The sequence below is a fragment of the Empidonax traillii genome, unplaced genomic scaffold (assembly GCF_003031625.1).
Source record: "Empidonax traillii isolate 1590-97213 ecotype Southwest subspecies unplaced genomic scaffold, ASM303162v1 scaffold443:size705114, whole genome shotgun sequence".
NCBI classification, from domain to species: domain Eukaryota; kingdom Metazoa; phylum Chordata; class Aves; order Passeriformes; family Tyrannidae; genus Empidonax; species Empidonax traillii.
In genome coordinates, this window is record NW_020955636.1 from 57,767 (window position 1) to 78,753 (window position 20,987).

General features: G+C 46.9%; 1 protein-coding gene and 1 long non-coding RNA gene across 2 annotated transcripts; one reads left to right on the forward strand and one right to left on the reverse strand.

Moving 5' to 3' along the window:
• Positions 1–3,324: 3,324 nt before the first annotated feature.
• On the reverse strand, positions 3,325–4,871 carry MAP4K4 (mitogen-activated protein kinase kinase kinase kinase 4). The gene is made up of 2 exons (XM_027894821.1): positions 4,773–4,871; positions 3,325–4,391 (listed from the first exon to the last, which is right to left on the reverse strand). Exons 1-2 carry the CDS (start codon positions 4,827–4,829, stop codon positions 4,077–4,079), a joined length of 372 nt encoding a protein of 123 aa, XP_027750622.1. The 5' UTR covers positions 4,830–4,871; the 3' UTR covers positions 3,325–4,076.
• Positions 4,872–5,658: 787 nt separating this feature from the next.
• Positions 5,659–17,640, forward strand: LOC114062890. Its single transcript, XR_003572469.1, has 3 exons — positions 5,659–5,771; positions 16,192–16,393; positions 16,982–17,640. It is a non-coding gene; the product is annotated as an uncharacterized LOC114062890 (long non-coding RNA).
• The last annotated feature ends 3,347 nt before the right edge of the window (positions 17,641–20,987 follow it).

A 20,987-nucleotide genomic window follows, 5' to 3' on the forward strand; every position in this document is an offset into this window, starting at 1 on the left:
AAAAGAAGTGACTTAGCAAGTTAACACAGTTCAGTCTCAATAGCAAAATTAAGAAGCCTGTATGAATGATCAGACGGTAGAGACTTTAAAATTTTGAAAGTATTACCCAGTTGCCTTTAGTTCACACGTGATTTCTGCATTAAAACAGCAACGGAAAAAAAAATACAGAAGGGAAGCAAACACCTAGTTTGAACCTTATCTTGAGACCAAGTTCAGGAGTGTTTTCATTTGGTGCGAGCCAAACTTCAAATTAAGCTTACTATTGGATGTGAAAAACTAAAATCTAACCGCAGCAATGCTAAAAATGCTTCTCCACTACTTGCAAAAGATCAAAAAAAGCCCTTAAGGCAGCCGATCACTTCGTGAGCTGGCTACAACTTCCACTTACACCGAAGCAGGACTGGCCTCACTCAAGAGGAAAGAAGAGGGGCGGCACATCCATCCCCCATGGCAACCACACCACAAACCAGCAGCAGGCACAAAAAGCACAACTGCACGCTAACACCATTATTTCTTGCCGAGTCATGTGCCATTCGCATCCTCCCCTGCTTGCCCCTGGCGGAAGGTGGCCCTGGCAGGAGGGGCGGCGGGGCCGCGGTGGGAGCTCCTGCCCGCGGCGGGCACAGGGCGCTGCCCGGGCCGGCCCGCACACGCCGCTCGGCTCCCGCCAGCTGACTCCGACCTACTCAAGGGAAATTCCTCCCTCCCAACGCCAGCAGAGGCGCGGGGCTCCTTAAAAGTTTTAAGACTGCCGACCCAGGGGGTTCTGTGGCCGATCCTTCCTGCCTCGGCTCCGAGGGAACGCTGCCGGCTGTACTTGGCAGCGTTTAACCCTTTGCTTTCTAACTAACCTAAGCGATGTAACTTCCACGCCATTGTTCTCGGGGTCTGAACCAACTATGAAAGGGCAAACAACTTCCATGCGGACTTTCATTCCCCGGGATTTTAGAGGAGCAGTAGAGGAGCTCTTCTTGGCCGCAGGACAAAAAAGCCACCCCACCGCTGCCCTTTGCCCTGCGCTTGGCAAAGGCTTCCCCAAAAATACCCCTTTATTTTAGCTACCCAGGGCTGGGGAACCTCAGGCTCTTCTCCACACCCCCCCTCCCCGCCCCAATTTACCACTTGGTAATAAGCTCCTCTAGAAAGGCAAGACTTCTTCACACAGGAGAGGTGTAAGCAAGGTTACAAAGATGAAAATAATGTAAACTCTGTAGATTTCAGAATCATAGGATCACACACTGGTTTGGGCTGGAAGATGACCTTAAAGGTCATGTAGTGCTAACTCCTTTGTCATAGGCAGAGACACTTTCCACTACACCAGGTTGCTCAAAGCCCAATCACAACCTGGCCTTGAGCATTTGTAGGCATGGGGCCTACAAATTCTACAACTTCTCTGGGCAACCTGTTCCAGTGCTTCACCACCTCCACAGCAAAGAATTTCTTACCAATATCTAATCTAAACCTGTCCTCTTTCAGTTTAAAGTCATTATCCCAATTTAAGCACAGCAGAATAAAACTTAGTATTTTTAATACCTCACTGCCAGGGTCTCAGGCCCACAGTACACTTCACATAAGCCAACCCATTTAATGGCATAAAATCCCAGGAGGGTCCACACTGCTCTGTGACAGGGAGTAACTCCACTTGCATTTAGGTGCCAAATATCCAAGTGCTGCCCTCACATTTCCTGCTTGTTTATATATCTATACAGCTAAATAAAAAGCTAAGGTAGAACTAGCTACAGAACTATCACTTGCTAGAGAGATAGTAAGCTCAGTTAAGGCAAAGAGGAGAAAAACAGGGCTGTTTTCTGCTTTTCAACAGGTCGGCACAGTCCCCTTCCCACCACTGCTGGAAAGCAGACTCCCCAGCAAGGCAAACGACCTTCGGCATCATCGCCGGGGTGTATGAGCTAGACAAAGAGATAACGTCATGCCCTCTCCCGCTCCCTCCGTGTCCTCCCCGCAGTGGCAGGTAGCCAGCCAATCCCGCTCCCGGGTGACATCATCGCTGATGCCTATACTCGAATGTGGAAGTACATCAAACTACATCTCGGAGCACGGCTCCTCAAAGGCAACCTACACCCCACCCCCCAGTCCCTCGGGGTGGCAGACCGCTTAAAAGGGAAATAAAACCATCCAGGAAGAGGGATTTCAAGAAGTGGTTGCCGGGAAGGAGGAAGGCGGAAAGCAACAAGCAAACACAGCGTAACCACATTTTTCCCTTGCTTATGCAGTTCCTACGAAAGCCCTCAAAATGTACACACACAGTTTCACCTTTGGGTGTCCCTGAAAGATTTTTCATAACAAAAAAGTGGCCAAGAAAAGTTAAATACTATTACAACATTTTTTTTTTCTTTACATAACTTCATTATTTTAAGAAGAAAGATCACAGAATCAGAGAATATGCTGAGTTGGAAGGGACCCATAAGGATCATTGAGTCCAACCCTTAGCCCTGCAAAGGATGTTTATCACAGCAAGGAAGTCTTTTGGTTTAGTATTTTTTGTTTATGTAAAGCTCTGTTAGGTGTCCACATTATCGGTCTATGTATATAAATGTGGGCAAATGCCTAAGAAGAAGCAGCAGTGCCAACCCAAACTTAAACAACTGTCAATCCACTACTGTCTGGCAGACTCTATAGCAAGCAAGGAGAGTGCCTGTTGCTCCCCCTGTTATCAGTGACACCGATGCAATGCCCTTAGACATCAGGTCTTCATTCAGCTCTTCCAAATGCATGTGCTGAGTTTAATTTCTAATGCTAACTATTCTGGAAGAGTTCTAGCATACCTAAGAAAAAATAAATTTAAAATTTCTATTGTCAAGACTGTTAAACCACGGAAAACTTTGCTCATTAACTCAAAGCATTAACAAGCCAGCCGAGAAACAATGTACCAAACTGCAATAATTAACCGGAGAGTTTCAAGTCACACATTCACGCCCTACTTCTTTTTTTTTTTTTTTTTTTTTTTTTTTTTTTTTTTTTTAAGAAGGGCTCAGCTCATGCAAGCTCTGGGAGCAAAAGGATTACAGAAAAAAATTAAATCGTGTCATTTCAATTATCAGACAAAAAATGTCAGAAAAAAATTAAATGGTCATGGTTGTGTCAAAGTGCAGCTTCTTACTCATCTCCCCCCTCTCCTCTGACTTTTTGAGCCACATCCTTTTTTCCATCTTTATGCCAACAGCAGCAGCCTGGTTATTCCACCTCAAGTCTTAAAATGCAACTCACACACTGAGCAGGCAGACTACTTCTCCATTAGGAAGGCTGAGGTTCACGCCCTCAAAACATACTGACATGCGTTTCATTTGCAGAAGGGGCACCAATTACACTGCCTTATTTATAAGCACAAAACCCAAACCAAAACAAAAAATCCAACAACAACAAAAACCAACAAAAAACCCCGACGCAGCCAAGGCATCCTCAGCTACTTTCAGTTATCTCTCCTTCCCTCTCCAAATGTATCTTGCATTTTTACAGTTTAAGACTAGAGCCTTCAGTCTTTAGCCAAGTATTAAGTCGGTGTGAATAATTAGTCATCCTGGTAGCTAACACTCACTGCAAAGTCATGCAATCTCAAGATTTGCTTGTTCCACTGACTGCACACTAAAGCGGAAAAAAGAAATAAAAAAAAAAAAAGTAGGCTAGTTTCACACCCACATGGGCACTGTCCGATTTCTATTTTCTAAAGTCATACACTTGTCAAACAGGTTATTCTGGGAATTCTGGTTTTCACAAAATAAGCTTCCCTGCTTCAATCACTTATTACTGTCACTCTGCACCCCCCATCACAGCACAGCCCAGTGGGATCGGACGCACCCGCCCCCAACTCTACAGCTTCAGCACTTTGAAGGGTTTCCAACAAGGAAACCGGGTGACAGTTTTTATTAAGGCCAATGTCTTTGTCTAAAGTCACTGCAGCACGAGCAGCAGCAGCACAAACTTCCATGAGGATTTCCAGCAGCAAATGTGAATAAGCCGTAGACCTATTTGTATAACCCGGCCACATTCTGACAGGGTCCACTTGGTTCGGTCATTTCTCTAGAGGGAGCACAGGGTAGAATAAGGACAATAAAGGGCTATTTCACCATTTCAGGATGGGTACTTAGGAGAGTAATTTGTGCCCCTCTGCAAAAAGCAGAAGGCAAGAGGCTGACAAACTTGTCACGGCCAGCAACAATGACAAGGACAACACTTTTACCACCCCTGACTGTTCCGTTTGCCTCAGCGGGTGGCTCGCCTGCAGCCGTGTGCTCAGCCCGGCGCAGGCACCGGGTACCCCTCTGGAAAATTGGCAACAATAAGAGGAGAAAAAATTCTGCACAAACCTTGTAGACTTGCCCATACGTGCCATTGCCAACCACTTCCACGAGCTCAAAAATCCCAGCGGGATCCTAGGAGGAGGAAGGGGCAAAGGGGGCAAGGGGGGAGGGGAGAAGGGGGAGAAGAGAAGCGGGGTTATTGCATTTTTGTGAGGCGATGGCTGCTGGCAGAGCCCAACCAGCGAGCCCGGCTGCTGGCGGCGTGCAGCTGTTGCGCCCTGCTTTTCCACGCACATGCCAATACATGCAAACAAAGGAAAAGCAGCCCAGGGCCGAGCTCCCCCCGCCCGCCCCCGCCGGAGGGCTCCCCCCACGCGGCCGCGGGCCCCCCGTGCCCCGGCACCGGCCCCGGGCCCGGCCCGGCCGCTCCCACCCCCGCCGGACCGGCAGCCCCGGCAAGGGGCGCGCCGGCCCCGGGAGGCCCCCGCCCCGGCCCCCAGCACCGGCACTCACCCGCAAGGAGGAAAGGTCGATATCCACCAGACTTTTTGCAGGAGAATCGTTCGCCATTTTCCCGTCTCCTTTTTTTTTTTTTCTTAGTATTTTTTTTCTTCTCTGTTAAATAATAGCGAGGCCGCTCCCCCCTCCCTGGAGCAGCTGTGAATTGCGCGAAGCTCCGCTCCGCTGTTCTCCTCTCCTCCCTTCCGCCCTTCCCTTCTTCACTCCAGCCCCGCCGGGTTGAAACTCTTCAGCATTGGGAGGGGTTGGCGGGGGGGATGATGGATAGATAGATGGATGGTGGGAGGAGGAGGGGGGGAGAGGGAGGTGAAGGAAGGGAAGGAGGAAGGAGAGGGGGTGTTGCGGTTTGTCCGTCTGTCCGTCTGTCTTCCCGCGTTGCACTGCGGGGCTGGATCCCCCCGAGGATCCTTGCGGGCCGGTCGGTGGGTGAGTGGGTGGGTTGGTGGGTGCCCGCGCGTCCCCGGCGGCAGCGGGCTCACACCATGTCGCGGCGGCGGCGGCAGGAGCGGCGCCGGGGCCGGCAGCCTCTGGCAGCCTCACGATGCGCCCCGCGCCCGGGCATGGCACGGCACGGCACGGCACGGCTCGGCTCGGCCCAGCCTGGCCGGCGGCGCTCACACCGGGAGCCGGCAGTGGCAGCCGCGGCCCCGCTCTCGCATGGGGGGGCGGCTCACGCCCAGCGGCGCGGCGGAGCCCCTGTCGCCTCCCGGCCCTTCCCGCGGCGCTGCCCTCGCATCCAACGGTGCCGGGCACCGGCGGGCAGGGGCTGCGCGTCCCGGCGGCGGCGGGGCAGGGGCGCGGGGCTGGAGCGGGGTGTTGCGAGCCAGACAAAGATAGCCGGGGAGGAGGAGGAGGAGGAGGAGGAGGAGAAGGAGGAGGAGAAAAGGGATACAAAATATACTGGGAGCGAAGAGAGAGAGAGAAAACAGCTCCCCCTTCCCTTCTCCAACAGGAAAAACCGGCGGAAACGCGCCTGCACCAGAGCACTGCTGGGTAAACTCGCGGGGAGAGGGAGAGAGAGAGAGAGAGAGACGAAGGGAGGGAGCGCGGGAGGGAAGAGAACCGGCCCCGCAGCCCTGCCCGCCCCGCCGCCCAACAATAGCGCCGCGGGGCAGGGGCGACCGAGGGCGGCCCCTTCCCCGCCCCAGCAGTGCCTGGGCCCTGCCGGCGGGGAGCCCCACGCGTGTCTGCGGCAGGGCCGTGGGGCTGCGCCACTGGCCGGCTGCTGCGGGCAGCCCACGCTGCCTTCTGCCCCGCGGCGAGGGCAAGGAAGGGGTCCTGCCGCATCCCCCGCGCCTCTGGGGGACTGCACGGTCAGCGTTGGTCTGTCACGGCCGGTATTGACCATGGGGTAGGGGTATTTTCCCTTCCCATCCCCCGTGAGATGACCAGCAAAATGTCAGTTTCTCCCTGCCCCGAGACCTCAGGCCTACAGCAAAAATATTTCTGCCTCATCGGAGACCTCTGCTGCAAGAGAGTCAAATCCTAGCCCTCAGAACCAGACCCAACTGTCATGGTGTTTTATCACATCTTTTACTGACACGACTGTCTCAGGCCCCAGCCCCACCCGGAAGAATCCTCCAGCAGAATCTGAATCATGGAAAAATCTCATTAACCACTTTCAAGCTAGATACATTGGGTATTTGCACGCAGGTGTAAATCTTGGCAGGGTTTGTTTCTCACTGAGGTTCTTTATCACACTGATATGGCAAAAATGTTACCTGCTTGCAAGAGGTCGAGTTACATTTCCTGTGGGAACCAAGGTTTTCCTGTCTCTTTTACTTTAACCACAAAATTACATATACATAGCTATAACTATCACAGAAACATACTTTTGAAACAAAGCAAACCTGTTGAGCAGAAAGTGTAAGGATGAATTACCATAACAGTTTAATGGTGTACTTCATTTTCACTTAAAGTGTAGATACAAAGAAAGGAAACTCCAGCCTAGGCCAGGAAATTGTTTTTCTCTATGCAGCAACCTATAGTTGGAGAAAGGCAAATTATTTCAAGTGAGTTTGACACTGGGTCCACCTCAGTGCATGCACACAGGAGTACAATCAGGTCTAGAGACGCAGTAGGTTTTGAAAAGTGGATTTCCACAAAGGTTCATTATCATCAGCCTGGTTTGCATTACACGGCTTGTTTAACTTATCCTTTTTATGCATAAGAGAAGACTTGGAAGGTCAGCTCCATTGCCTGTCTGCCCCAGCATCCTGTCTGCAGATGCAGCCAGTGCTAAATGTCGAAGGAAGATCACAAGGATACTTCAACCATCCAGTGTATTTCCCTGGGATATCCTGCCGATTCTCTACAACTCAGCGTGTTCTTTAGCAGCATTTGGTGTCATGGCAGTTCTTATTATCTGATGATTTTTTTTTCTCATTAGATTGCCCATTTACTTTGTGGATTCATACATGCTTCTGGCTCTTACAGTATACTATGGCTCAGAGTTACAAAGCCAAACTAGCATGTTACGTGGAGACCATCTTTGTTCATTGGCTTTGAACCAACATGTGCTAAATTGCAAAAGAAGAAAAAAAACCTGCTGGTTCTTGTGTTGGAATAATTTCCTATTCAATTTCTCCATTATATCAATTTTTTATAGACTTCTGTTGTGTTGTGTTTCCCCCTCAGTTTTTGCCAGCTGGCAAATTCTGGTCTTTTTAGTGATACCATGAATGGAAGCTATTCTGTATTTGCCTTTCATTGAACCATTTCCATATCTAATGCCTTCTTTTTGTAAGACAAGGTAGTGGATTTCCATATCCTGTTCATGATGAGTTCACCATGCAGTGTCATGGTGATGTCCCGGTTTCTAGTCCTCTCCTGATACTTCCTTTTTTTCACTGTTGTTGAGTATGACTAAGACATTTCTGTGGAACATGTCTATTATAACTCCACAATCCCCTCCTGTAATGTTAATACTACCTTAGAGACTGTTACTGTGTATTTCTGGATGCTGAAAGATTTTCAAGCCCAAACTCTGAACCAAAAGTTTTCCATACCCAGTATGTAATACTTTTCTTGTGCCCCTGAAAAGTATAGCCCAAGTCATAAAGCAGTAAATGCCACAAGAGAGCTTCCTGCTACTTCCCAGGGTGAAGCGCCATGCCACCTCACCTTCGTTTTCCTTTCCACACAAGTAGCAGGATGAAAGGCTTGATTTCTTGAGGAAAAAGCCTCTCTGGCTGCGGCCAAAACCACTCTGTTCACATGTTCATCATGCTCTTCACCAGCACAGTATACTTGCCCAGTTTGGAAAGTCTAAAGGTTAAAAGATCAAATCTAAAACCACTGCAAAGAAGACGAGTGGTCCGTTTTAACTCTTCCTCACAGAGAAACCAGCGCCCTGAGGAGACAGAGTGAGACAGCCATCAAAAATCATAATGAAAATGAAGCACAAGGCAAGGCAATTTCAGCTCTGTGGGGAGTCACCTCACACAGAGCAACACAGTGTTCTCTAATGACAAACTGAGAAGAAGCATCAAAAAATCTGAGTCAGCTCCATCCATTTGGGAACAAAGCAGGAGAAAGTTGGGGGCCTCTGCACTTATTTCCATCACCCTCAGACACAGTTGTACCCATCCCTGCTGGTTGTGCTCATAGCAGTTGAGGGAACAGAGCAGCTGTAGTTGCCTGAGCAGTTTCAGCATTCCTGAAAGAGGGGTGCTGAGCCTCCCTTTCTCTGGCCATTTATTCCTGTTCTCTGGCATCTCATCCCTTGTGTCAGCATGAACATTCATAAAGCTGTGCAGTGAGCCAGGACACATAGCAAAGCTAGCCCATGAAAGGAAAAGAACTTTCAATGTTACTATTGATCAGGTTTGTGGGCTGCTTCATCATGTGCCTGCTTGGGCAGCTGTGTTGACAAAAGGGAGAGGGGAAGAAGCTGTATGAGGGAAGGAAGTGTGACCAAAGCATTGCCTCTTGGTTGTGCCTATGGCTTAAGCCAATTTCAACTCTCAGTGGACCCATAGGGGTAGAACTAGAGAAACTTCCTTCCTCACTGGAAGAAGAACTGTGGGAACCCAACATTTAAGTTCTAGCCACAAAAGAAATTCCTTGCCCTCTATTTTTTTTTCTCAGTTTGTTGAAATTGTCTTTGTTTTATTATTTTCCGCATTTAATGTGCTGGGGCCCTAATCACTGACCGGAGATGTAGAGGTCATCAACTGCACTAACTTTTTATGAGCTTAATCATCAACAGCATTCAGGGAGATGAGTAAAGAGACAGGAAGTTCTGAATTTTCATTTTGTTTCTACTACTGATTCATTCCATAGCCTTGGGGCATCTCATTTCCTGTCTCCCTTCCCGTTCTCTATGTGGAATATGAGAGTGATTTTGACCTCCTTGATAGTGTGAAGTGTTAGACATGTCACCCATCATACTCTAGGGAAATGGTTCTCTCCTTGGCTGAAAAAGTCTGTGAGGGTGAGGAATATCATAGGACAGAGTAGTGAGTGAGGCTGAGTGAGACTTTGCACAGGCTAGCTCTCCTGCTGCAGGTGGGATCCCAAGGCAAGAGGGTGGTTGGGAGACATGGAAGGCTACCTGTCCTCCTCATGTTGATGAGTTCTTCTCATGCTGATGATTACAACAGATCCTGGGAGCAGATCAATTACAGAAGGATGCCACACAATCAGCCTTCCTCCACCTTACGCTCCTCTCCTCCTCTGTTGCTTCCACCAGCATTATCTCACACCTCCATGTCAGAGCTGCTCTGCGTGATCACTGCTGGCACACCCACGTTCTTACATGCTGCATCTGAATGTCATATGGGTGGACGTGTTCCTACAGCTCTGGTTGCCCACTTGCACACACACCACACACTGCTGCTGGTGACATCCTGCTGCTTCTCCCTCCTCAGGATACTGTACTGCCTCCCAGACCAATGGGTTACCCTCATTCCAGCACACGGGCAAGGCTCAGGCAGGTAGCTAGACCAAAGCTTGGGGAAGCACACATAGATGTTGCACAGAGCCAAAAAGGGGCAGCTTTCCACCAGCTGTATGCTGCTCCTGTACACAAGGAAGGGTGATTTCATGCTGCCATAGTCTTTTCTCTGACTCCACATGCCTAACTGATCTACCCAGACTGAATTCACAGCACAGGCCAGAATCTTGCATTTCATAACAGACTGTGAATTGTCAGTCCTGCAGCCAGGCTTAAACCTGGCAAAAATGCATAAATCTGACATAAAAATACTGTTGCATGCTTGGGCTAATGGAGAAGATCCCATGTATATGTTTCAGGACTGCCTGTGCTCTAAGTTTTAACAAGCTCTTTCTTGTCCTGCTATCTGTCACGCGAAGCATGCAATTACTGCATGTGACTGGCTGTCACAGGCTATCTCTGCTTGTAGCTAAGCTGGCTTGTAGTTATCTTCCCATGACCCAACTGTGCCACTTATTTCACCTCTTATACAGGGCCCTGAACCATAACTGTAGTAGCTATGAGCAAACTCTTTTCCTCCCCATCTGAGTCAGAACTCCTCAGGGAGTGTTGTCTCTCTTCACATTTGTCTTGATTTGCTTTATCTCACCCAGTGGCACCTGGGGATGCTCACCCAGGGTTTCTGAGATCTGTGCTTCTGGATGATGACCAGACAGAGAGACAACCTTCTTACGCCACATTTGTTCCCCAGAATAAGAAAAGTTGCTTTGCCAAGGTGATAGTGGCTGTGACTCCACAGGCATTTACAGGCAGTGCTTGTGTAAGGATCTCCCAAGGCTTCCCCACCAAGCAGTGGGCATGTATCCTATGCTTTTTCTCCCGGTCTTTGGCTCCTGTCCTTACAAGAGCCATGGGATCAAACAGGTAACTGTTGGAAAGAACACCTGTTTTCAGACTTTATTTTGTTTTTTCCAACTCAGTTGTGCTCACAGTGGGGTGAAGGCAGGAACAAGCAAAGCAGCGAGTGTGGAGGTGGTTGTGCTGCTCTTTTAGAGTCCTCCAGCTTATATAAACATGGCTCAAGATAAGTCTGCAAGCCTGCCAGGCTCTTGAGGAGATAGGTGGGGATCACTTCTCAGGAACTTGGGCCTTATTTTGGCATGACCCTCACTATAGTCTTGATGTGCCATGTACTGAGTCAGAAATGGCACAACAACATGATGCAAAACACTCAACCTTTATGAACTTATTCTGTCAATTCAAATGTGTTAAAAAAATTCTAAGGAGTAATTTTGTCACAGAACATTTTCTGATGCAGAAGGTACTGTAGCCAGCTTAAAAAAAAAGGCATAAAGCTAGCACAGAAATATTTCTCTATACTTGGATAACTGAACAGAAAGGTGATGTTGTGTGTCTATATTTGATGCAGAGCAAGCTGATCCAAAAAAAGTCTACAGATCTGGTAGTAATTTAGCCATAGCCTGAGCTGGTACAGAAGTCATGATGTCCCCAAAATGAAGCCAATGCACTTCTGCAAACACTGGGCTTCTGCAAAAAAGCTGTGATAGTCTGAATTCCCCCAGTGCCCCTGGTCTGAGTATAGCTGCCTTTAATCCTGCAAATTTATCCCCATGTTGAACTTCATGCACTGTGCAAACTCCCTGTGAATTCATAAATCTTTGAGGACTGTGACTTAAGTGAGGTAAATTATAGAAGTCAAAATTAAGTGCAAGGCATATATTTTAAACAAACATTAAGGCTATTGAAGTCTGTCTTCTGAAAGCTTTCTTCTTCAGTTTCCAAGTCACTTTTATTTGAATGTTGAAGGGATTTTCATTTTGTGTTATATCTTACAATAAGTGGGAAGCTACGTTTTGAAAGTAACTCTAAAATGAAGAGTGAATTATCACCAAAATGCAAAAGAAAGGGAAAAAATGTTTAAGCGAAAATTAACTATCCTTTCAAATGAAAAATTAAAACCCAGTGCTCTTGAAGGAAATGTAGAACCAGGTAAGGATTTCCACAATTAATACATAGGCTTAATTGATTTAAGTTTCCCTTTCATTTTATGCAGCATGAGGTCCGTAGGGGACATAATATCAGGAAACTCTGGCTTTGTCAGTGAAGCTAACTTTAAAAGTTCCCTCTTCTCCCTTCTCTGGTGCCTTGTACCTGGCCTCACACCTCTCCTTGGGCAACTCCTATTGCCGGAACAAGTGTTTGCAGGACTAAGCCTCACACTGGCCAAAAAATAACACTCCCCCAGAAGGAGAAAATCAGTTCTGATTCCCGGCAGTGGCATCACCGAGGAGGCCATCAGCAAAGAGGAGGAAGTGGGAGACTGAAGTGGTGAAATGGCAGTGACAACTCCTTAAGTTAATGCCAACAGCAAAACCAAGATCTCATGGGACTGCTGCTGACATGCCAATAGAAATACCAAAGCCTCTAGGCTGACATCACCATGCAGTGTATAGATGGTTAAAATGAAAAGGTCTGCTCATTGACACAGATAATCTTCCACGTTTTGTTTTTTTTTAAACAAAATATTGCCAACAAAATATAACAAAAGGTTGAATGTTATGGTGCATTACTGGATTTTGATGTGAGGCAAAGTGTTTTAGCTTTATATTAGGGTTTGGCTTGCAAGGGCATCTTCTGTCCTTTTCTAGATCTTGCTAATTTAACAGGGGGTTCCTCTGTCTGGTACGTTTACCCTCTGTGATCTGGTTTTAAGTAAGCCAAATATCAGGGCAGCTGTGACAGCAGTTTGGTAAAGCTCCTCAGTGTAACTGAAGTACTTCTAGTGAATATGTTCCTTTGTATTCCTAATCAATACAAATATGTTTTTCCTCTGAAATGTGGGGGTTTTTAGGGGCTTTCTGGTCGTAACAGAAATACTGAATAAAGAGGGTCTACAGAGAGCTATTATCTGCAGATAAAACATGTGGGATTCATCCATCCATTTTGCATGCCTATATCTAAGCTGATCACCTAAGCTTCCTTTAATAGTTTACTGAAAGAAGTAAGTGTCTTCAGGAGGAACCTTCAGGTTTATCTCATCATTAATCAGAGAGATGAAGTAGCAAAGAGAAATGGTATCTTAACACTGACTAAGAAGGCATGGTTAGTTCGGAGGCTGATGCCTGCACTGAAGACATCTTGGACTGGTGTGATGAATCCCATGCAGCCAGGCAATGCTTTTTCATGCAATGCCAGTTTTTAAGATTTTCAGCTGTGCAATCATGCATATTTTGAAAGCTATTTACCCATTTGACTAGCAAAGTGAAGTCCCAGGGACTGTTGTGAATTAGTGTAGCTCTTCTTTTGAAACTGCATGGAAGCTCTGATGACCAACTTCTCACATTTAAGGCTTGTGTTCTTACTGTAAGCAGTCATCATCGGAAAAAAATACGTTGTTAGGCAATGGTGAATAGGCAATTTGCCCTTGGCTCAAGTAGCCCTGAAATGGAAAAAGCAGGAAAATTTATACAAAGAATAGAAAAACAGCACATGATTTCCCAACAGCACTTTGAAAACTTTTTCTGCTGCTTTGATCATTGTTGCTCCCTCCTCTCACAAGCCCAGACTGGAGCCGTTATTTGAGTTAGGTGTAAATGCATAAGGAGGAATTATGAGATGAAGGCATATACCACAGGAGGAAGTCCCAGTTCAGAAGACAGCTAAAGTACTAAAGGTGGTAGGACATTAATGGCATGCAAATGCACACTTCTGAACAAGGGCGTGTCCACAGATCAGATCCTAAGTACTTGGCAAGAGGCTTTGTAGAGTTCCCTAGGACACTGCCAGATGTACTCTGCCTGCAGTTCCCCTCCTGAACAAGTCCTTGATTGCCTCCAGGGGAGAAAGGCTAAACTTACACTAATGCTAGGGTCTGAAATTCATCTTACTGAGGATGAATGTGATGTCACCAAAATAGTTTTCCCTTGCACTTCAATTTTGTCAAAGTTGGGGGTAGAAACCTCTGCAGCTGGACCACTCTTGACCTAGATGGAATCATGCCAGTGCAAGAAATGGTGGAGATCATGCAAAGGTGGACACGTGTGCAGTAGAGAAAGAAAGGCCCCGTCTTGGTGTTCACTCACCTCTGCTGGAAGAAAACATGAAGATATATTTTCATATGTTGAAAGGGCAATACCAAATTGGTGAAGTTACTGAGTTTTAAATAAGGGCCAGCATCAAGCATTTTGTAAGTCACTTTCCTCTCACCACTATAATAACATAGGACAGAAACACTGTATGATTTTTTAATGATGGAATTTTACACTGGAAAGATGTAAAATTATATTTAAATATCAACCTTCTCCCTGCATCCCATGGCAGTTTCCACCTTGTTTGCATAGTACATTTTATAGGACAACAGCTAATATCTAATACTTAATAACACCTAAATCTTATATAATTGTGTAACATCTCTGAGCACTTCAGAAAAACAAAAGCATTATTGTCTTTATCGAAATACTGAGAAATCAGAGGTCACAAGTTCTTTTGTACCAGGAACTAGTTTGGGATTTGATGTACCTGATTTGATATTTTCATTCATATTTGGTATGTTATTTTTCTAGTGGTTGACTTTATATACTCTTTCTGAATCCTTTGTTTTTCTACACTGTTAACATCCCAAAATGATGCAGCTCTCTAAGATTGTGGCTTCCCTTGAAAAATCCCGGGGCTAAGCATTTTGCCAAAAGATTACTTGTCTGATGAAATCTGGAGCCATAGTGCCTTTTCACAGAACATTACATTGGAACAACATCAAGGTCAAGCTCCTAGACTGACTGTCTAAGGCACCCAGGACTACACTGTGCCCCAGCACCGATACCACCATTGTGTGTTTATGCAGTCTGGCTTCCTACGGTGTGTGCAGGCATCATTCTGCATAGCCAAACCACCTCTGCCAAGTTTGATCAGTCTTCTGTCCAGATGCTGTCTAGATGCATGCCAGACAGTGCAAAAAGGGAAAACAGTTTTATGCTGTGTTGCCTCATCATATTTCAAAAGGCAGGACAAGACAGGTTGTGTATTCTTGCAGTGCCCTTCAAGCACTTGACCCAGCACAGGGCATGTCACCGCTGCTTGTCCTTTCAGGCCAAGGATAGTTTATACGTAAGGAAGTTCAATCAACAGTGTGATGAGGCAAAGATCTGCCCTGATAAGATCCTGTTGATGGATGTATGCAAAGAAATATAGAATAACAGTTGCAAGGAATGACCTAAGATATATCCTTCCCAAACTGCCTTGTCCACAACTCTCTTCTGTTCACCCCAGAGACAGTAGCATGGACTGATCAAGTGATAGTTCTCTAGATTCTCCTGGACTCTGAGGAGCCCAGCCACACAAGGAATATGTAGGGTTGGGTTTAGGGCCCTTGACTTTGGTCCAATGCACCAGATGAAGTCCCATCTTTACTTAAAAAGTCCCATCTTTACTTAAAAAGTGCCCTTGATCTGTACCCCTAACAGACTCACTCTTGGAATAATAAAATAGGATTTCATCCAGCCCTTAGGTTGTTTGTATGAACTTTTAATCTTCAGTGCTCTGCCTGTCCTTTTCAGTTGTCTATTTGTTTAGTCCTCTTTGTAGTTGAAGAGACATTCATCAAATTTGACTGCATTTTATGGTGTGTAAAAATTTACTCGAGGCAGTAGCAGATAGACTTCTGCACAAGTATCAGAGGTGGGAATCATCCTAAATGCCATAAGATGTATACAGTGTAGAATTCCAAACTTGACCTCTTCACATCTCTCTCTCTTCATAATAGTCATCAGAGAAAGGTAGTTCTTGGCCATGATTCATCTCATGTGAAATAGGTCACATGAATCACTTTTTGGAAATGCCTATTTCTCTGTATTGATTCAAAAGGGAGCCAAAAGGGACTCTGATTCAGAAGGGAGATGCATAACTCAGGCATAAATGGTTACACTGCAAATGTCCAGAGTTAGATGGGAGGAATCCCACATGCCTTGTCTGGATTTAACACCCTATGGATTTTTCCTCATCTACTTCCATATCAGGTGTGCATTTGTCAGCTGCTCAGGTATCTCTTGAGTATCTGCTTTAGAAGAGCTAATTTGTTCCTTCGCCCTGGAGTGCAAAACACCATTTCATCAAGATGGTTGAGGATAAGGATAGTGGGCTTAACCACAGGTCATGTGAATCAGCAACGAGGATCACAGAATGGTGAGAGGCAGGCACCTCTGGGAATTGTCTAGTCTGATGCCTGGTCAGAGCACAGACAGCTAGTGCAGGCTGCTTAGGACTGGATTTTGAGTATACCCAAGGATGGAGACTCCACAACCCATCTGGGTGGTCACCCTTTTAGTAAAGTAGTCTGGGATTTTTTTAATGTTGAAATGGTATTTCTTGTATTTCCATTTATGCCAATTGTCTCTTGTCCTTTAATTGGACACCACTTAGAGTCTGACTTCATCTTCTCTAGTCACCCCACTGGGTATTCATATACAAAGGTCAGATACCCCTGACCCTTCTCTTTTCCAGGCTGAACAATCCCAGCTCTCTCAACCTCTCCTCAGATGTCAGATGCACCAGTCTCTTCATCATCTTCATGGCCCTTCACTGACTTACTGCAGAAAGTTCCTGTCTATGTTGTACTGGGAAGCTCAAAACTGGACCCAGCACCCTGATGTGTCTGTCTACAAGTGCTGAACAGATGGAAATAATCACCTCCCTCGACCTTCTGGTGACCCTCTTCCTAATGCAGTCCAGGGCCTGCTGGCATCATCTTGAGCTATTTCAATAGACAGGGGCAGAGGGCAGCTGCCAGCATGATTGTAATTTGCTTCCCAGGAATGCTAGAAGCATGTCTTGTAGTTAAAGAGCGGCAGCCTTTAGGCAAGCCAAGTACAGGATGCTAAGAATGATGTTTCACAGGGAAACTGTGAGTGGGAGAGCAGGTAGGGACTTCATGGGGAAAACCATTACTCTGATACTAGCCTTCAGTTGCTAGTGAAAGAACAGCTATATAGAATCATGGAATCATTTAGGATGGAAAAGATATTGTGGCTGATGGGTGAGTGGTAGGGAAGGGGCAGCTGCTCTCCATACAAAAGGAGATTTGCTCTGATGCCGGCAGATGGGATAAAAAAAAAAAGGAGGGAGGTTATGTGTGAAGTGAGGAGAAAGGAGTGACCAGGCACAAGCAGATGTATCTACAAGTCTAGGGTCTCTGAGGGAATGAAGCCTCTGATATTCATGCAGATGTTATTGCATGTGGTCCTTCTTGCTCCAGAGCCGCGTTTCTTAAAGCCTTTGTCATGATTGTTTGCAGGTAGATGGAGCATTTTAAGCATTCTTCTAAGGACCCTGCTGGAGCCACTGTGGTTGTCAGGAGCCACCACCACCCTTGCCTGGACTGTGTGATTTTCCATGCTAATCTGGAGGATGCTCTCTGGTCTGGTTTTGAAGTGGTACTGTGAACAGTACAATCAAGTTTTCGGCCTCTCAAAGATCTTTGAGACAGATAAAGATGGAGCACTTATTCTCGTGGAGATCCTCAGGGAACAACTGCAGAATGCAAAGGATCAATGGCCATGACATAAAATAATTTCTGCTCTCTGAAACACATTCCTTTGCCCTGGGAGTGGGTCACATATGGAGCCAAGCTGTGCATTATCTAAAGCACAGGATTAGCCAAACGAATATAGCATACAAGTAATTTTTGGTTTCACTGAGACAACACTGTAGCAGGTTGACCCTGCATGCCAGGGACCCACTAAAGCCACTCTCTCACTCTCCCTTTGTAACAGGACAGAGGAGAATAAAAAAAAACAGCTAAGGATTCATGAGTTGAGATAGCAACTGGGAGAGGTCAGTTACTGATTACCTTCCTGGGCAAAACAGACTCAAAGTGGGGATAGTACTTAAATTTATTACTAATAGGATAAGACCCAAAGAGTGAGAAATAAAATAATCTTATAAACACCTCCCTCCCACCCCTCCTTCCTTCCATGTTCTCCCTCCTCCCCCCCAGCAGTAAAGGGGGACAGGGAATGGGGGTTGTGTTTCTGCTGCTGCTCAGGAGAGGAGTCCTTCCCCTGCTCCCGTGAGGTCACTCCCACGGGAGACAGTCCTTGATGGATCTCTCCAGCGTGACTCAATCCCTCGGGCAGCAGTTCTTCCCAAACTGCTGTCCAATGGGTCACTCCTCCATGGGATGCAGTCCTTCAGGAATGAGCTGTACCAGCATGGGGCTGCCACAGGGACCTCAAGTCTTACCTGAGAAAAACCTGCTCCAGTTGGGCTTCCTCTCCATGGGCCACAGGTCTCTGGCAGTACCCTGCTCCATATCGGGCCTCCCATGGGGTCACAGCCTCCCTCATGCATCCACCTGCTCCAGCATGGGCTCCTCCATGGGCTGCAAGTGGGTCTCTGCACCCTGATGGTCCTCCATGGGCTGCAGGGCCTCAGCTCCGGTGCCTGGAGCACCTCCTGCCCTCCTTCTGCACTGACTTTGGTGTCTACCTTGTTCCCATGTCCTCACTCTGCTTTTCCCTGGCTGGAATTCTTTCTGTGCAATACCTTTCTGTTCTTAAATATGGTAGCACAGAGGTGTTACCATTACTCCTGATTGACTTGGCCTTGGCCAGCAGCAGGAAGTCCATCCTGGAGCCAGCTGGCATTGGCTCTACCAGACAGGGGAAGCTTGTAGCAGCTTCTAACAGAAGCCACCCTGTAACCCCCTCCCACTATTAAAACCTACCCACAGAAACCTGCTACAAACACTCCAGCAAAACTTGTGAGAAAATCTAGGTTTGTTGTACTATGACCTTTGGCATGTTATTTAAGCTCCCCTTGGGCCTTTGTTTCTCATCTCTCCCCAAAAGGTGCTGTGAAAAAGGACTTGTGGCTGGTGAGTGGCACTGGCAGACAGACTGAAGCTCCTGCTCTACTGTGATAAAACATCTTCCCAACCATTTCTTCTCCCTCGTGGCCTGGTAGGTGTTGGGCCAAAGCACTAGCAGAAAACAGCTCTATGTTTTCATCCAGTTTTTATCCAGCTGCAGGGAGGACCCAGAGAGCACCAAAGCTGGTACCAAGACAGAGCTGAATGCCTGGGCAGGAAAGGATTGGGTGGTGACAATTCTCCAACTGTGGCCGAGGTTCTTGTGGGAGGGGAGCTAGCAAAACACCATCTTCATTGTTCTGCACAGAAGCTATTTGCTAGTGTCCTGTTAGCTGTGAGGGTACATTTGTAGAAGGTTTATCCACTTGAATGCGTCACTGAAGAATGGTGCCAGGGATTTTTTTTTTCTGGTTTGCCCAGTCCACTGAAAATTAGTCATTTACTAGTGGAGATACCAAGAAGTGTTCACTGAAATAAAAAATGCCAGCATTTAGTGAGGTGGCACCCTGCTCAGTGAATGCTGTAAAATTCCAGCAGGCAAGGAAGGCCACTTGGCTCTTGTTCAGGAACTGGCAGGAAACAACCCCCACTAAGCTGTGATTCAACACCAAGAAAAAAAAAAAACTCTTCCTCTGTAACAGGGAGCATGGATGAACACAGCTAGGTTACTAAAGCAATGCTGCCTTGTCACATCTGAAAACCCAGGTTGGGAGGGAAAAAATCCAATTTGCTCTAACTGTCCTTACTGTAGTGGTCCTAAATCAGTCCCTAGAGAGCTGTTGCACCAGATAACTGCATCTCACAGTGATTGACTACATGCTCTACAACATTTGCCACAGATGGCAACCACAGCCATGAGAGAGGAGTACCCATTAGCAGAGAGGCAGAACTTAGCTAAAAGTGCCTCCCCCAGCCTCAGAAAGGTGATAACGGCGTGCAGCAGAGGTGCTTACTAGCAGATGCCCCTCCCATGCTGCAGAGGTTGCTGGTCTAAATTGAAATGAAAAAATAAACCTAAAACAGATCCCTATAAAATATAATTTCCACCCCCACTTTCTTTCTCTCCTTCACTGTAAAGCACCCAGGCAAAGCCAGGGCTTGTAACCTTCCCTTATTCCAGGTGCTAAAACTTGCTGTGTGCAAAAAAGAAAAAAAAAAAAAAAAAGCACCGTGAGAGCCTGGCTAGATTCTCTCAATTAGCAGGTGTTGGAAGCCTGCAGGGATGTTCAGGTTAATTAATCCTGACTTACTAGGGTTGGGGAGCTTATTAGCCTCCACCCTAAAAATGAGGAAGACAGGAGGAGCCCTCTGGGGGGGAGGCAGGTAATGTTTGTGGGGACAGAGGCTGAGGCAAGAGCCAACACTTGGGAAGGGGCTTTAGGTGGGGCTAATGAATTAATTTTTCATCTCTTTTCTCTTAATAAAAGTAATGTTGGGAATAAGCATATTTTTACACTTTAAAGCAAGCCCATAAATTCACGATGGTTACTGGGAGCTCTGGTAGCTGCTGTGCAGAAACCAAATGAAATGGCCCCGTGCTCTACTGCAGAAGAGCCAGATGAGTACTTACTTTGGTGTTGCTCACTCTTGCTGTCTCTGACCCTAAATGAGGAGTTTTAAGGCCAGTAAGGGAGTGGGGGGATATATTTGACTTGCTGTCAGGGCCTGAGACCACATGCTTGACTTGCCAGCGTTGCTGTGCTTGCCTGCCTGAATTTCATAGGATATACGTTGCTTTCTAATCAAATCCAAAATGTATTGCTGGCCAAAGCCCTGTTGACTGTGGGGGAGGATAAGGGGAATGGAAACACCACAGGAGGGGGATGGGCCAACTCTTTAGCATAGCTACAGCTCCTGGCATCTCTGCAGTTGTTTTTAGTTCAAACAACTGGCTGATGGCACCCACTTGCACCTTCTTGCTCAACAATGCCTCTATCTCCTCTTTCCCCCTCCTCCTCCTTGCCTTTGAGGTGTTGACTCCCTGACTAACTCAGCCCTGGCCTCCCCAGGCAGCAGGGTGAGGTTTTCCAGGCAGGGCTACGTAAGGCATCCCGCCTTCCCTTCTCCTCCCAGCTCCTGCCCACAGCATCCTCTCACACGAGCCCCAGGCAGCTGAGGCAGCTCAGGGTGGGTGGTAGGCGGGAGATGCCCCACCACCGTGGCAGGGGGTGTGTACCAAACCGCAGGTCTGATGCCCGGACAGGTATCAGTGAGGAAAAGGGAAGAGGGTCACAGCCCTCCTGGGTTGTGGAATTGCACTGTCTGGAATAGGAGGGAAAGAGAGCTCCTGCTCCTGCTGCAGGCTAACACAGAAAGCCCCGTGCATGGAGGAAAGGACAAACCAAGGAGGACTCTAGAATAAGAGTGAATAAGAATGGGCAGAAAACACAGAGGTTTGGTATGGAGTGAAGCTAGAAAAGGGTAGTAATTG

Excerpts from the sequence above, each read along its gene's own strand:
- MAP4K4 (XM_027894821.1), bottom strand. The coding sequence starts at position 4,829 with ATGGCGAACGATTCTCCTGCAAAAAGTCTGGTGGATATCGACCTTTCC. Across the intron at positions 4,392-4,772 it reads TCGACCTTTCCTCCTTGCGG|GATCCCGCTGGGATTTTTGA; the intron begins GTGAGTGCCGGT and ends TCCTCCTCCTAG.